Source organism: Streptopelia decaocto (genome assembly GCF_964273445.1).
Source record: "Streptopelia decaocto genome assembly, chromosome: 5".
Lineage (NCBI taxonomy): Eukaryota > Metazoa > Chordata > Aves > Columbiformes > Columbidae > Streptopelia > Streptopelia decaocto.
In genome coordinates this window covers 44,921,083-44,938,940 of record NC_138659.1, presented here as the reverse complement: position 1 = coordinate 44,938,940, position 17,858 = coordinate 44,921,083, and the positions used below count along the sequence as shown (strand labels likewise).

The 17,858-nt window shown below is 37.4% G+C and overlaps 1 protein-coding gene across 1 annotated transcript in view; it reads right to left on the bottom strand.

Annotated features, from left to right (window-relative positions):
- Positions 1-17,858, bottom strand: part of RET (ret proto-oncogene) — a gene marked incomplete at its 5' end in the record, with an annotated part of 83,246 nt that overhangs the window by 9,324 nt on the left and 56,064 nt on the right. Inside the window, 8 exons of the mRNA XM_082053593.1 lie at positions 1,901-1,971; positions 4,849-4,971; positions 5,080-5,294; positions 6,832-6,939; positions 10,511-10,658; positions 11,782-12,038; positions 13,560-13,679; positions 17,414-17,524. Coding sequence (XP_081909719.1) covers positions 1,901-1,971; positions 4,849-4,971; positions 5,080-5,294; positions 6,832-6,939; positions 10,511-10,658; positions 11,782-12,038; positions 13,560-13,679; positions 17,414-17,524 — 1,153 coding nt within the window. The remainder of the gene's footprint in view (positions 1-1,900; positions 1,972-4,848; positions 4,972-5,079; positions 5,295-6,831; positions 6,940-10,510; positions 10,659-11,781; positions 12,039-13,559; positions 13,680-17,413; positions 17,525-17,858) is intronic.

Genomic DNA, 17,858 nt, shown 5'->3' with positions numbered 1-17,858 from the left:
TGCTGTTGGAATGGCATTCGTGGAACAGTGCTGGAGAGGGTTTGCTCTGCAACTCTGTGTGTCTCAGTATTGTTCTGCAGGGACTTGGCTAAATTAGGCTATATAACACTCTTAGATTACTTCATGTGTAATGACGTGAATAGAGAAGTTGACCTCACCAGCCAGTCAAAGGCACTGAATAAGTCTGGCAGATATTTAGACCTTTTATGCCGCTGTGCTGGAGCAGACCTACCAAGCCCAGTGCGGTGCTCTGGTAAGAGCACTTGATGCACCTCGGGGAAAGCTGGTAAAGTAGCACGGCTCTGCACGGAGACACCGACCGGCTCTGGGAACAGCAACACTGCGCAGCACCAGTGTGCTGCTGCTGCGCTGAGGCTGCTGCTCGCGCCAGCTGCGCAACCGCTGCCGGGCATCACAGCAGCTGCACCAGAGAGGGCTTAATAGCAGCACATCAGCAAAACACACAGGGAGGAACAGTGGTGCATCCAGAAGAGCAATCAACAAAGAAGAGGCAGTTACATGACAACACAATCTGTTCTGGCCCCAAACCATAGTGACAAATCTGTTTTGCAGAAAATGAAGAAATTAAAAATGTGCTGAGAAGTTTTTTAAAGAATTTTAATAATTCTCTGGGAAAAAGTCATAGGGAAGTGAGTCAGCACAACAAATACTCTGAGGAGGATAAACAAGGCCCAGAAAAACCTGTAAACAGACCTAAGTAGAAGTGACATTCTCCCAAGAACCACCCCAATCTTTTTTTGTTTTCTTACACCAAATGAAACAAAGTAAATGAACCTATTTTGGAAATTCATTTTGTAAGGAATTTCCAAGGCAAGTAAAATATTTTACTTCACTAAAACTGCTCGAACTTGTAGAGAGAATAAAAAGTAAATGAAAGTAATTTTAGAAGTACAAATTGAAAGGTTCCTATTTGCACATACTGCTGTTATCAAAGTGTTTTCCTCCAAAGTGAAATGTCATTGAGATTAGTATGTTTTAGTCATTTGAGTTTAATGAAAATATTATGTTACTCAGATTCTTTTTCAAGGGAAACCTGGAAGGTATCAAGATGCTACCCAAAATGCTACCTAGCAGACAATCAGGCATAAGGACTACCACTTCTGCAGTTCCTTAGAGGGTTTTTTCCTAAATAAAAAATACTTAGTTTTACATTGTCTGCCTGGTGACTAGTCACAAGCATCATTCAGCTTAGAGAGAAAGAAATTAAAGGATCTGATTCCTCAGTTAAATGTATGTAAACACTTCTCTGCCTGGTTCGTTGCTGATCAGCCATGAAAGCAGCTTAGCTGTGGTTGCTTTGGCACCTCATCATCCCAGGTGGGGAAGAAGCATCTCCATCTTCAGGATCTGTTTCCCTAATCATACAAATTAGCTTGCATCTTGGCACTGGAACTGGACTAAGGCCTAAGGTTTGAGCTGACTGTCATTAAAATTAATTGGAGTTTTGTAATTTCTTTCAATAGTAGCGAGGCCAGAAGTTAAATTCTTCTTTCCCTCTTCCCACCCCATCCCTCATCTGCCAGCAAGTGTTACAGACAATTGATGAACAGGGACTGGGAGGTTTGGGTATAACCATTATCTTTAGCAAAGACCAACAATTTCTGTCTATATATTCAAAGGCAACCATGTCACATCAACAGATCCAACCCTTGTTGATTACAACAGAAATTATGTGCTTAAATACCTCTGATAACCTTTTATTCAGATTTAATTCAACAGCAAAAAAATCTTATGTATCATTGCCAGCTGATGGTGCCATCCAGGCTGTGTTCTTCACATCCCTCTGTAAGAATAACAGCTTTGGCTACCTTGTTGTGCTTCATCCCTCATCTCCTTACACAAATACATAAACATAAAGAATGAAAGATTTTATACTTACACATCACTTTGTGTTGTATAGATATGATCAAATAGGGACTCTATGGCCATCCATTTAACAGGTATCCGGCCCTAGGAGAAAAAAAAAACCCACCAAAATATTAATAATTACTGGTCAGAAAGTTAAGTTTCCAAGTGGAAAAGCAAGCTATTTGTCTTCAAAACTGTAACAGATACTCTATCCATACTCTAGTATTTTCCAATGGACTGAATTATTTGGCATTTCATAAGAAAAACAGCAAGGAGAACAATTGTAAGAGTGTTTAAAATCACTCATTCGTTTCATTCCACACACTTCATCAATCTAAGTATGTATAATAAGGTGGTGTATTTTTTTTCCAGATGGTCACAATTTTAAGTCAGATAAACTCAACTCTCCTCTTAACAAAGTTTCATCCAAAGAGTTATATTCTTTAGACATGAATGTCTGTCTTCCCATTGCTGTTGGGAAATGTGCAAATGCAAAACCAATGGAGAATGGTGATTAAAAGAAAGAGCTATCACATTTATATCAGGGATGATGCATAAATGGAAGCACCTAGATGTTAAGATATCTTTGGTTTCAGAACTGTAACTGGACAGTCATATTTGGTTACTGGTTACTAAATTGAATCTACAAGTTGCTACTTCTCAGTAGGAGAAATTCACTGATATAATCTGAGAAATTTGCCCCCGATACTCATGAAAATCTAGCTTTTCAAAATTTCTTAGATGTTTCATAACCTTCACAATATCATATGCGTTATTTCTTCCTCTCATGAATTTCAGATATATATGCAACAACTGTTTCAGTAGGATTTGAAACTTATCCTTCTTCCTTCCTCTCAATTTCTTGTTTTCCCTGTTTCCCTATGCAAGCAGACAGATGCTTGTTAGGCTCTGAATAAATAATACTACATGACTAGTGTCTCAGAAGTAAAGAGAAAACATCCATTCACTACATCAACACCCCGTCAAATAAAATTAAACTGCCTTTATGTAAATGCATCATACTTAAAATACAGAGCAACGGGTATTGATCCACGTAAAACAGATCTATCAAAAGATAAATAAATGAATGTGGCAAACCCCTTTTTACATATGATCATGTCTTCCAAAATGGCTTTTTTTTTTCTCTTTGCAACTTATTTTGACTTAAGAAACATTCACACAAACTGGCCTGAAAAAACAGGGAAAACTAAACTTTAAAATTCACTTTTCATAAAGTTCTAAAATTTTCACATGCAAAAAATTCTGCTGGCAACTCTTTCATATTAAGTCATAGAGGGAAGTGAACCAACGCTGCCCATCTTAGAAAGAGTCAATTAAACACTGTGTTAGTGAACGTCACAGTCTGGCCTGGGATTGACTTGTACAAGTTCTGCTGAGGTCAGTGACAGGTGGATGCAAACAGGCAGAAAGCAGGACTTGGCTTGCTGTAGTTGGCAATATTTTCTACAAGCATAAATAAATGACAAGCCTTAACTTATCTTCTTAGTCTCAAAGTTATTATGCTGAAGCATTTCTTCTCAGGGAAGTAGTGATGTGACTCAACAACTCATCTTTTTATCAAATTTCCTTTGTAAAGTCCTACAGCTGAAACGTTACCATATGCTGAATCCTGCATGAGCACTGCAAGCAGACAGAACTGTATCCAGGCACCTGTCGATAATTTACTGGGGCAGACAAAACAGAATTGCTTTAAATAACCTGCAGTAGGTAGCATTAGCTCCCAATCCACTCTGACCTTTTGATGAAGATTTGGTATCTTTCATTTTGGAAGCATTTGTAGGAGGCCTTTGCCTCCTTTTCTACACAGATGTGATCACTCCTGAAATTAGGATCTTTATATAAATTGCATTTTTTTCAACTCCTTGGGATTTTTTTAAATTTTTAATTATAAATAGGAGAAAAGACAGAGAAAACTGATGGGTTTTTTTTGGTGTTTTCAAGCAGGTTGACAAGGAACTGCATAAATGAGAGGGCCCACCTTGTTTAAAAATGGGCTGCCCTCTACCTGTAAAAAGGTTAATAGTTAAAAGCTCCATCAATGAAAAAGGTGTCATTCTTCTGTATTTACATTAACAAAACACATGCTATTTTTTAAGCATCCTGTGTGAACTCTCTAGCCTTAAGAAAAAGAAATAATTTATTACAGGCTATTTGACATATTGCTTTTAAAAAAACAGCAGGTCTCATCCTATTCTTTAAATATTGTCTTGCGACTTTTGACAGGATCACAGAGCTGTCAAGGTGTGCAAGAACCTCACCCCTCAGCTCAGAGCAGGGGCAGCCACAGCAGGTTTCCTGAGACCATTTCCAGACAGGTTTTGAATATCTCCAGGGACAGAGATTCTCTGGGCAACCTGTTCCAGTGTTCAATCACAGTGAGGGTAAAAAAGTTCTTCCTTTTCTGTAAACGGAATTTCTCATATTTAAAATAGCATGCATTGCCTCTGGTCCTGTCACTGGGCCACAATGAGAAGAGCCTGGCTCTGGTGGCTTCATTCCCTTCCACCAGGTATATCAGTAACATCCCCTCCAGCCTTCTTTACTCCAGGCTCAACAAATCCAGTTCTGTCAGCCTCTCCTTGTGTGTCAGATGCTCTAAGGCCTTACTCATCATAGTGACCCTTCTTTTACTTTTATTAACTTTTATCTATTAGAAATAAATTAGTTTTGTTGATGAGTCAACAAAAAGAGATGGAAGAGGTAGTCATGACTTAAATATGATATATTTTTAACACATAAATGTATTACTGTCCCACTGATAAAGCTCATAGTTTTGCTTCATCTTCACTTCTATTTCTTTAAAATAGAGAATCATTCTAAGTTAACAAAAATAACCATATTTTATAATTTTTTATCTTATTTATTTTTTATTTTTTCTTCTATGCTTAATGCTTCAGTATAAATTAATTCTTTTAATTAGGTAATAATTCCCACTATAGTATTTAATATGCACTGTACCTTGCTCCTCTTGACATATGAATCTTCTTCATAGACATCACGGGAGAGGCCAAAATCTGAAATCTTCATTTTGCGCCCTTCTGCCACCAATACATTTCTGGCTGCCAAATCTCGATGGACGAGCTTTTGGAAGAAACCCACAATAGTGTTTATACTTCTTGTGGAGGGACCAACTGCTGACACATTCATCTATCACAAGGACATGCTCAGATCACTGTTATACTGCCCTACCTTCATTTCTGCGAGGTACTGCATTCCTCGGGATATCTGCCATGCAAATGATATCAGATCTCCCATTGTTAAGGCTCTCTCATCAGGATTGTCCAAATAACTTGAATTTCTGTTGCCATCACTACCCACATAGCTTGGTCCTACTTTTCGACTTTCCCTGAGAAAACTCCGCAAGGAGCCGTATTTAGCATATTCCACAATTAAATACAGTGGGCCTGAAATAACAAACACACTGATAAGTAAACAATTAATAGATAATAATTTATTTTTTTTCAAAAAAGTCTCTTCTAATCAACACATTGCTTTGAACAGTCAGAGGCTCCAGACACCTCTGGCCTCTACATAAAAGGCACTGAATCAGACATGGAATCATAGAATATTTTTAGCTTACATCCTCTATGCGAATTTCAGCCTAAATCAAAGCAGAACTCAGGCTCTTATATATGCTCTCACCTAGATAATTTGCGACTATAAAAGAGACAGCCTTCTTACAAATCAGATTTGTCAAACAGCCCAGCTTAGAGAAACTTAAGAAAAAAAAAATCAAAATACTTTTCTGGAGTGCGTGATACTGAGCTCACAAATCATCGGCTAATTCCAGTGTTGTATGTGAGATGCCTTTTCATAGCATTAAGAAACATTCTGACATTTCAATCCATTAGTTTCTTTTCCCCATTACCCACATGAATAATATCCACTCAGTGCTTTTAACGCTAAATACATTTGTCTGCCATATCAAAGCCCTCCCACCCCATACGCTAATGAATTAACTTGATATTTATTAAAAGCCTATGACTCAGAAACAATTCACTTCCTTCGAGATGGAAAAATACATTGTACTGAAAAGAAAAAAAAAATACATCCTGCCCCACTGGTTCATTATTTTACTGAGACTCAGAGATGACTCAGTCCTGAGTTATATTTTCTGTCTACAACGTGGAACAGCACTGGCTGGGCAAAGGCGGCAGACCTTTGCCCAAGGTCACAACATGCATACCGTGACTTTAGGCTGCATAATTACAGATGCAAAAGGAAGAGGATGTTGCCATGCAACTTCATTTAATATGAATAGAAATTATTCAGATCAATTCCTATGCACAACAATGAAAAAAACTGAGCATTTATAATATACGTGTCTGAAAATCTCCCACCTTGAAATAAACGTTTCAATATCTGTGGCTTTTAGCAAATATTTCACAACAACGGGGAGACGATGATTTTGTGACAAAGGAGGAGAACTGAATATCAATCTAACATCCAGCTATATTTTAACAAAAGGATCTGTAGTTGTCTTGTCTTTTTTTCTTTTTTTTTTTTTTCCTTTTTTTTTTTCAAAGGGAGATCTCAGTCCCTGGTTCAGGCCTCAAAGCATTGTTTTAGTATGAATAACAACAATAATGAAAACCTCATTAATCTTTAAATATAACCCACATTTGGAAACAATAATGTAAATATAAATAACAATATAAAAATAAATATTGATTGGAAGAGAATTGGTAGTAGATTGGTTACATTTTGAATGGCTTCAGAATCAAAATGTATATTGAAGAAAATCACAGGAAGAATGCTTAGTTACACTGAATTGCATTTTCCTTTCCCTTTAAACATTGCTTTTCTCATAGGTCCCTCTTTTTTTCAGCCAGCAGCAAATTTAAAAGATGCTCAGCAATTATTAAGCAGTGGTCCAAACTCAATGACCTGCTTTTTCTTTGGTTGATATTTTCATCTTAATAACAAGCTTCTAATATTTACCATCTTGACTGCAGGCTCCATAAAGTTTGATGACGTGAGGATGGTTCACCTGTTTCAGAAGGTTGAACTCCGAAAGCAGATCTCGCAGCTCGCTCTGGGAAGCATTTTCTGCAGAAAGCATCCAAACACACAGTTGTGGTTAGGAAAGCATTACTCAAGAGTTCTCTATGTACCGCCTGACGTACAAGATCAACCATTTCTCCTGGAATTAGCAAGAGGTTGGAAAAGTCCAGACTTCTCCACCAGAGAGACAGTTCCCCACCTCCACTCTCCTGCAGTCGTTCACATCGGAACCAAGCGACTGGGGCTGCTGGTGTTCTGGCTCAGTCACCTGCTCTAATCATCGCTCTGCCCTGATACAAATGACTAGAGGAGCAGGTCAGCTAAGAACCAAGACCAGAGTCTGTAATGTCTTGAAGATGCCATGAAATTATTACAGAACTTTTCTAGTGTTCTAGAGTAACTTTTTACAGTGAATTACTGCAGTGAAAGCTTCAGAAACATAAAAAGCCAAGGTTTTACGTTTATCAAACAAAAAAGACTTGTTCAGTTAACTCCCTCCTCCTCCTGAATACTTTTTCCAACAGAAAAAAAATCCACTAACTGGCTTACACTTGTAGCACACATCCTGATCTAGAAGCTAAACATACAGTTCAGATTGTTTTTACTGGGAGACATGTATGCAGACTTTGCTGATGTCAGTGGAATCGTGTGACTGTGTAGCCCCTAGAGGCTTTCTCAGCCTTTCAGGCATTTTGGTTTTGCAGAATTCTTCTGACTAACAAACTTCCCCTTTGAACGCACTGGGGCTTGAAGGAGACCTTCAGTCATAAAGACACCATAGGTCAGAGAAAACCCTTTTTCTACCTCATTCTTAATCTCTCTGACATATGAACCTCTCTGGATAGTTCCTACAGAGTGTTATTAAGGGACAGTTGACAAGTATGTGGTCACATTTACTTAAAGCTAATAAAAAACAAGTTCAGATTCTGATCTCTGGTACCACACTGTATGTTTTTCCATAAAAGCTGTAAGCACCAAATGATTTATTTACATATCCATTTAAAATACATGTGCTAATAGTTTGCCCTAGTCATGATATTTTTTTATTCTGTTCTATTATATGTTTGTATTAGTAATATATGTTTGTATCTGCCATATATTATTTATAGTGTGAACCTCCACTCAGACTTCAGAGTCTTCTACCCCAGGGAATGCAAGATTGAATGGTCTCTCACTAGTGATAGTGACTACCAAAAATACTCATTCAGGTAAAACAAAAATGAACATCAACTTAATGCCTGTGAGGAAGTCCTATTTTTCTAGCTCTGAAACTGTGTAGCATGTGCAACAACAGAACAAAGTTCCCCATGTACTGTACCTGTTTGTCTGATGAAAAAAATAACTTTGCTAGTGCACAAAGGGAGACAATTAGCTCTAAAGCTTTATGCCTCTTGTTTTTACAAATTTTGAATAGTGTCTGTTTACATGTAGGTTGGTGTTTTCCCCTTTAACTTTGTTGTAATGATGGCATTCATATCATACAGGAGGTCAGATTTAATTTATATGAGAAAAGTGCCAATAATGGGCACTTTAAACCTCCAGCCATAGATCCAAGACTATCTTGGCTCAGCTAATTACTGTTCCTTGTTCCCTCCCCAGTACTTACTGTCAAGTTGGCAAAGTAGGAAACATCCTACTCTGGTCTGTTCTTAAGCACAGATCATGCCCATCTACACAGCTCAGGCAGGAGATAGCTTTTATGCAATAAGCAGGGGGCTTTCTCCATTATACATTGGTTCACATACCATTCCCTTTTAAAAATCAGGCAGAGTGAAGTCCCTAATACTGAGACAAATTACCTCTTTTGTATCTGTTATAGGGAAAGAATGGGTGATGTTGGCCTGATCCAAAATAACTGTCTTGACAGCATCGTAAAGACCACTGTGGACTAACGCATTTCTTATACTTAGTCGTTATGTGTTAACAGTAAAGTTAAACTGATAGCAAATATATGCAGAATGACAAATGTTCTCGCCAGCCAAGCTGGAAAATAGAATTTCAGGTGACTATCTGCAATGTAATTTACATTACAAAGGGATTCATTAGAGCCTGAAGTATTACTGTAAATGTCAGATCAATTTATTAAAATAAGGTGCTTAAAATAAAGGGTTACTCCTTCGCATTATCAGTTCTGTCAACTCTTTCCTTCTTAAGAGCTAGGGGAAGCTGAATGTTAAATTATCTGCAAGTAAAAGCAACATTTTAACCACTGCATCTTGGAATCTTAACTCTGTCGCATGTTGTTAATGAAAATGTGTGAGAAATATCAGTGACACAAGTACACAAATAAATATGAAATGAAATTATTACTAAGACTATTCTATTGATAATGGTATACAGGTCATTACTTGAGTATTAAAAGTTAACTAGTCTTCACTTCTGAACACACTTAGTTCCTGGATTTCCTCCACATGACCTGATCTCCAGTGAACCTCTTGCAATGCAGGCATGCACTTCATAATGCATTTATTTCTGTGGTAAAATAATTAGATGGGCAGCATCTTTGCTTGCAAGCAGCAGATGAGGTCCATAAGCCTTTCTGAAGCTTGTTTCTCTATTCTGTTTCATGTATCTCTAGGTGCCTGATATGTAGGGACTACATGCTCATATGAACGAGTACACAAGATGGTAGAGAAGGACACAATTTTCTTTTCATACCTATTTCATCTTTCAGGATGTGGTGAAAAAAAAGGCTTTCTGAAGGAACCGATTTAAGCACTGACCTCTTTCACTATCCTTGCATGTCTAGTGAATTCCTAATTAGAAACCTGGCTCAGATATTAGATATGTAAAATCTATACTCATATAATTGTAAAGGTGGCAAAAGCCATGCATTACAACAGCTTCCACCTGAAATGTGCAGTAATACTGGAGAATTCCTACTTCAGAGACCAAGCAAAAACATTGATTTCTTCATGGTTTTCTTTCAGAATAATTTATTTTCTATATGGGAAAGCAGCAGGTATATTTGGGGCTGAAACTGCTGAACAAAAACAGGAACAAATGGTCAAGGTCTCAATGTTATCATCTCAACATTATGTAGGCATATTTTTTTTTTCCTGTCTTTAAAGTCTTAGGAAAAACTGAAGACCAGGAGACTGCAATGGGCTATTCAAGCCAGTTTGGCAGAGCTCCTAGTAATTGAAAAGCAGATCAGAAGGTATAAAAGTAGATGGAATTCTCAATCACAAAAATAACTTAATAGTTCTACTATGTATCTTGACATTATCACTTTCATTTAAAAAGTTTCATTTAAAAAGCTTCGTCCAAGAAAACTGGGTAGAGGAAAAAGGAAAAAAAAATCAGAAAGTTTTAACAAGCCATTGCAATATTCCTATCAATGCCAAACAAAATTAAATACATTTTCTATGTTAAGTTAGGGTCTCCTCACACATAATTAATTACGATTTGTGGAAATTACTTATTTGGATAAATGTGATGCTCACTCCTAAAGCAAAAAATCTGTCAGAATATAACAGAATGCTGAAAAAAATGGAGGTTGTGACAACGGTTGGTTTTAGCTGACCTCTTACCTTCATGCGAGCCCCTCTTAAAATCCATTCAGAGGTTACAAGAACTAGTTTTCAAATCATTTCAGACCCAAATGTGAATGTACCTTTTAGCATTTTTACTGCCACAGTGGTATAGCCAGCTCTTCCCTTGAGTCGGAATGCTGTTGCCTTGACAACCTTTCCAAATTCTCCTTCTCCAAGAGTCTTGCCCAAAACCAGGTTCTTCCGAGGGAATTCCCACTTTGGATCTTCCTGCAGGAGAGAAAAAGAACCCTATAAGACAAAGCAAGAAAAGGAGCAGCTAGCTGCACCCAAAGTGTTAATGTTCAATAGGAAAACATTCTTCAGGAATTGGTACAGTTTGGTGTACAATGCTTGGTTGCTTTTTTGATCAGTATCAGTGTATTCCTACAAAAGCTTTTGAATCTCTAGGTATTTTGAAAGTATTTTTCCATTACCTTGAAATCATCTACTTCAAAACAAGTTGTACACATAGTCTATGGATAATGGATTATATTTACAGGTCTGGAAAAATTGGATACAGATGAAAAATGAAACAATAAAGGAGAAATGCTTGCTTTCAGAATAACTATGAATATGTGACCTTGGACTTCACAGAGAAGTATATCAGTTTTACTCACAGAATAAGGATTTCCCTTAAGAATTAATCAGAGAGAACAATCCTTCTCTTATGGAATTAGTACTATTAATCCTTACGGTTGCAAAAATGATGACAGGTGGACAAACAAGACAAGAAATGAAAGCAAACAGAGCATAAGGTCTGTGAAGACCTCAATATCTAATATCCAAACATTTGATGTTGCCACATGTCTCATAAAGTGGCACTGTTTCTGTACCATGTCAGTCCATGAAAATGCACCAGCCAGCAGGCATCCTGGATAGTATGTGATAGATTAAAGGTACGATCGCATGACTGGGAAAGGATCCTCAAGACGTGGGTAAGACTTACACTTCAACCAACACCTACAGCCTGTTCTGTTTTAAACTTACCCTTGTTGTTATACTATGGCTCATCACAGAGACTACGAACCTACAGATTATTAGCATTTAATTGGACAAAGTAAAACCACGCTACTGTCAAATGTAGAGTTACATTTAGTTAAAAAAAAGGCTCAAATTAGGCCTAAGATGCTATATTGTATTAAAACATAACAAAAATATATATAATATATAATTACTCATTAATTATCTTCACTTCCCTACCTGTACACATGGTTTCTGGTTTATTATAGTTAGCTGAATCAGGTATTTCTTTGAATAGATTGCATTTCTCTAAGATTTTCTGCATGAATAAATATTCTTCAGGAACAATAAAGACATAGAAAAAGAGCGTGCAAAATGATGTCAGACTTACTGGTATTTTAAAGGTGTCTACAGACACCTGGTTCTCCATGGAATCTAAAGAAGACCGGCGGACATTAGTGGAAGAATAACTGATGGGGTAGGACTGGGCTGGGCGTCGGAACGTCATTTCTGCAGAGGCAATAGGTGGCTTCGGAGAATTCTTGTGGTACCGATGGATGAAATAGGAAGAAAGCAGCACGGAGATGATGAAGGACAGCAGCACTGCCCCTGCTATCACAGTCTTGCACACATCATCACACAGTTGCTCTGCGGACCAAGAAGAACTTCTTAGAACTTTGCTTGCTGCCTCCTACTTCCGATTTGGCAGCACACATGACACACACATAGGTGTGACAGAAACAGAACTCATAATCATTTACAAACTTAGGAAACCCTAATAGCTAATTCTCAATGAAATCTCAGAATTTGCAAATATGCCCACTGCACGTACCAATTTTGGACACCAACAGGTAATTGTTTGCCTAACTGTTTAAATGTAAGCGCAGGTAGCTTGACCCCCCCTGACCTTTGTAGACGTAAGCTACTTCTGTCACTATTCTTTAAGACCCAGCCTACCATATATAGATCTTCTGATGTCACTTACATCTCTGGAGACATGTGACTGAATTTTTCTTGTGGACAACAGTTTGAATCATCCAACTCATCAAATAAAATCTTCAAATGTGAATTTAATTCATTATTCCACTTATTAGACATTAAATAACATTTCTCTTTAACTTTTTAGATTAGGAGACTTAGAATATTTCTGCTTTGTATTTAACAAAATAATTATTTCTGAAAACACTGCCTAATGCTGCAACTGCTTCTAAAGCCATATGCATTTTTTTCCTCCCCATTTCCTACTTCGCCTTTTGCAGAAGCACTTTTAGTGTCTTGCTTTGGAAACTGAGTTTATTTAAATCTGTGTGCCACTAGACAACATTCCTAGGGAGTCACTTCCTGAAGACACTGAGAGATCCAAAATACAGTCCTTGCACTGTTCGTAAGACAATCCTGACTTCAGATCCATAGTTAACTTAGCTGCTTCTGCAACCTGTACCTCAGAAGTAGAAACAGCACAATATCCCTCTACAATTTCAAAAAAAAAAGGCAAAAGCAAGAAGCTTTATGCTTCCTCTTTTTCTTCTTATGCGTACTGAAAATTTACTCAAGAGTAAACTGAGATACATACCAAACAATTCAGTTGATGCGAAATATTTCATGTTATATTATAAGCAATAATAAAATTTATTTAAAAACAAAAGAAAACAAACAAACCACCAGTACTTAATCCACATCAATCTTTTTTAAACAAATGTATAGAGCTTTTCTGTTTAAGCAAAGGTCAGTGAAAAAAGTAATCCACTAATCCACACCTCCTCCTAACACAATGGCTGCTGGCTGTCTCTGACATTTGGAAGCTGAGATTTTCAGAAATGATTAGGAGGCTGGAATTACTTGAAAGTAATAGAAGTCATTATTCTAATTCTGCTAGCTGTCTTTGTAAACACCAGGTGAGTCTCACTAAAATGCAAATGCTGCTGGAAAGCAAAGGACAACCAACCTGTTTGTCATGTAGTAACAGATAAAAAGGATTCTTTAATCAAAGACAGAAATAACCTCCCTCTGGACATTTTCAGGCTCCAGAGTAGAAGGTGCCAGTTCTTAATTAATTTAGGTATTGCTTATTAACATGCTCACACATTTAAATCATTGTATAGATACAGAAGGTAGATACAAACAGAGGAAAAGACTAATATGAGAACAGCAGATAATGTTTAGACTTACCCTGGATATCATCTTTCTCACAATAACAGTTCTGTCTTGGGAAGCAGTAACAAATCCCATGTCCTGACCTAATTCCAAGATTTCCAGTGCCTTTCCCATGACCACCAATAATGTTTGCACCTAATCAAACACAGACACAAGCCAAGATTCTCACATGTAGTCAAAGGAAAAAAAAAGGCTCAAAGTTTTCCATGGGTCTATCCTAGTATGCATCTGAAATCTGACGGAGCAGCACATTGATAATGACAGGGATTCCTGAGAATGAGGGGAGTGTCTAAATTCTGGAATTTCTGAGATCCTGAGGTGAGGGGATCTTGGAATGCTTGAAGATTAGACTTGATTAGCAGCTATTCCCATTATAGCAAACTCTGGATTAAAATATATCTATACTAAAAATATAACTGTTCTCCTTGCAACACATAGTTGAGATACTTTCCTTATTTCACATACCCATTAGAAGCTTCTATAGAATGCCATTATGTATGCCAAACGTCTACCTCAAATGATCATCTCATGGCTGTCATGGTTCAGTTAGCTCATAAAGCTTTATGATTCTGTATCACTGAGGTCTTACGTTTTAAAATTCTCTGTAAAATATCTCCCCTATTTTAGTTTTCTCTACCATCGTCTTATGTTTTTTTTACACATGAGGTGATGTACCAGTTGTATTGACCTGCGGTCTACAGACTTCAATTCTATTCCTGGTATCAATGCCAATTTCCTCTTACCTTGGAAAAGTCCAATGCAGATAACTATACTTAATCACATCTCTAAAATGCCACAGGACAGTCTAGCAAAAGCACTAAGAGTAAGTGCCAAGTGTAATGATAAAAAATGAATCTTTCATTATCTAATGTTGGGAAAAAAGTGCAGCAACTCATACAGAACTACTCTTGATTTCAAGCAGGAGTTCTTCATGCAGAGTGACTGCAACTGTGTTTCCAAGTAAGTAACTTTTTTTTCTGCATATATATTATAAAAACGACCATCAGTTGTGACATTTTCCATTCATAAATAGCCTTTAATCACAAGCAGCATTGTATAGACAGAAACCAACCAAGTTCTGCAAGCTTAGCTGCCTTTCGGAAAAATTGCCTAAACCATGAAGGGACTCAAAAGACGAATGAGTTATTTTCAATATAGTCTTCTTTTTATTTAAACTCATTTTCCGCCATTATCTCTAATTTAGTAACAGAGTGAATGACCACTTCTTTTACATTTCTTTGGATGTCTAACATGAATTGTGGAAGAGGATATTTTTTGACAACAGCAAGGCAAACATCCTTTTTTAGAAGAAGTGAAATGGGGACTTGAGTATTTATGCAAAATAGACAGACTTGACCATCTTTCCAGAGAGGCCATATCTACTAAATTATGTGCAGCTCGGATGGTTAATTTTGGAAGAGACTGTGCTAAGCAGTGCTCTCTGAGCTGACACGTGTTTGAAGAAGCGTGGGTATTCCCAAAAATTCTTGCTTTTCCCCCCCACCAGCCAACTCTGTCTATCATGAAGAGGTGAAGAAATGAAGTTTCCATTAGCCTCAGAAAAATCATATGTATTTATGTATGTCTGGATATGTTTGATGACCTGGAAGAAGGAGGAAGTGGGGGATGAGCAGGTCCTATCTAAACTGTTCACAAGGGAGGGATTTGGGCACAAAGGGTTTTTACACAGCATGGAAAGAAGGAGTACACATTCACTGCAGGTGTACACTGGAAACAAAGAGCTTCCTATACACATCCCAGAGACTCAGAAATGTAATTTTTGCCAATGCATTGCTGGTAGGGAAATTCCAAGAGCTATCAATATTGGCTTGAATTATGTGGTCTTTTACATGCTCCTGCTTTAAATCATCAGCTGTTTCCATCACCCTGTGGTGGGAAAGATCTTTCCCTGTTTCAAGACTGTTTGGAAAAAGGAAAAACAGAGGCCATATCCCATATCACATCAAAACTCAGAAAGTAAAAACACTGGCTGTTGGACAAAACTAAATATCATGTCCAACTACCACTGAAAACAATGACATGCAAAGCAAGGGAGAAGCAGTATGGGTTTTTTTTTTTTTCCATTATCAGAAAGCCAAAGTTCAGAGGAACCTACAAAGCTCATTTACAAATGTTTAGCTAGATTCTCACACTGCAAACAGAGCTGAAGCAGCAGTTGCTTGCTAAAAGAAAGTCTCTGGCTTAGAATGCAGTTAGGTTGCCTCTATTTGACAGTCACAGCCACAGATGTTTCAGCTGAGTACCCTTAAATGCAATATTCATAATGTTAGTGTGAGAAAGCAATTCTGGAACTCAAGTACATAGCCATCATAATGATAGATTAACCATAAAAATAAGCATTTCAGCAACTGTTTGTACTTAAAGAATATCCTTGAACTTAACACATCTGGAGTTTTTCTATGTATTGCCTTCCATTGCCAAAGAAATGTCCCCTGCCAGTAAAAGCCAATATAATTGTACTCCTGCACCTCTGAGCTCCCAAAACACACTCATTGCTTTGTCTCTAAGTGTACTGTTTTCGGGCATCAGCCCACATTCTGAATTGCATCAAATCACGTATAAAATTACCCAACTCTGGCATTAAAAAGGCATACATAACATCTTGAAAGCTTGTCTTACTTGCCTGCTTCTATTATCTAATAAGACTGTATTTCTTTCAGACTTCTGTTGAGCAAAACATCTGATGCTGCATATGTTGCATATTACGTGTTTTAGCATTGCAGCCTCTGGCACAAATATTTCCACTTTTAGAATGACAACTGATTCTGGTTATTACCAATAAAGAATTATTTCCAGATGATTAGAGAAGTTATTTGCATTCACTTCTAGCATTTCTGCCACTATGACTGCTTTTTATGCGCTCTAATGAAATAATTGGCTTTGTGATAAAAGTCATTTACAATACACAATCTCATTCTTGCATGTAAGAAATGAAAAAAAAAAAAACCACCTCTTTAATTCATTCCTTTTATAGAGGAACATAAGTCCTAGCCTGTAAGAATAACCTAGTTCCTCTAAGACTCAATTTCAAAATGTAAACTTGGAGTATAGAATGCCAGACCCAGGAGAATTATTCAAGAAATGTCTATGCCTTTGTTCCTGAATTAGATACTGGATGCTGTATAAAGACATCCACTCAAAAATTGCTGTCTCATAGAAGACTGAAATTGCTCAGGTGCAATATGCTGTTTTTCTAACCTTTTTACCTTCTAGGGTGATTTGTGAACTTGCAGGTATGAGTGAATGGAATGTAGATAGATGTGCTCATGAAAACACACAAATGCATTTCAATTCTTCCTTCATGGATGCTGTTCATATGAATCTCTGCCTGTATCTTCAAATAGGTAAGGCATTGGATCATTTTGGTGGTCACCTGTCAAATAAGGCCAGGTGCATTTCCCCAAATGATCCTTTGCAAGCACATTTAGTTTAAATTTAAATTTGTTTCTTTTTATTTATTTAAATTTCAGTTCAAATAGGCGTGGTTTCCATCACATTGTGCTCAAATTTGGAAATATGGCATTAACTTGTTTAAAACCTATACTTGTTTCAGTAAATACCTCCCCTGAAAAGAACTATCTGTGAATTAACACAGGGAGCAGAACAAAAATTACTGAGAAAATGTTATCTTTCCACCACTGTCAGCCAAGAGTTGTTGGCTGACTAGCTTAATGAAGAATGAGATTAGTCCCCATAACCTTAACTCTCTTGTATGATTCAAACACCAGTATGGCAATGCAGAGATGGTAAATATGTTGAGCCTGTAAAATTATTTGGGATCAAGAAAGTGGAACTCGAACAGCCATCAGTGGTGACACAAAAAAGGCAATCCTAAAACACTTCCGTACTTGTGCAGTCTTGGGGGCACACGGCTGGGTCTTTGCTCTCAATCACGTCACAAGTGCCATCCGGACAAGTCTTGATACTCGGGGTACACGTCGAATAGTTTGTGGTGATCCCTGTGAACACAGGCACAGACAGCTGCACACACACCACAAGGCTTTGAAGGAAAGCTAACTGCATGTGTATGTTCACACACTGAAAACGGGTTGCTTTTCTTTTTAAAATAAACACTTATGAATATCTATAAATACAATCTGCTGAACTAACAGGCAAGAAAACAGCTAAAAGCAACTGGAAGGACTATATTTTTCACTGTTTTCTGCTTTGTGCCTTTGACAGCCCTTTGGGCATGTCACTTGCAGTTACAGTGAGTATTACTTGAAAAAGAGCTATTTGACCATTTTGAGTCTCAAGAGCGGCTTTCACAACTAAGGATGCCTCTACACAATT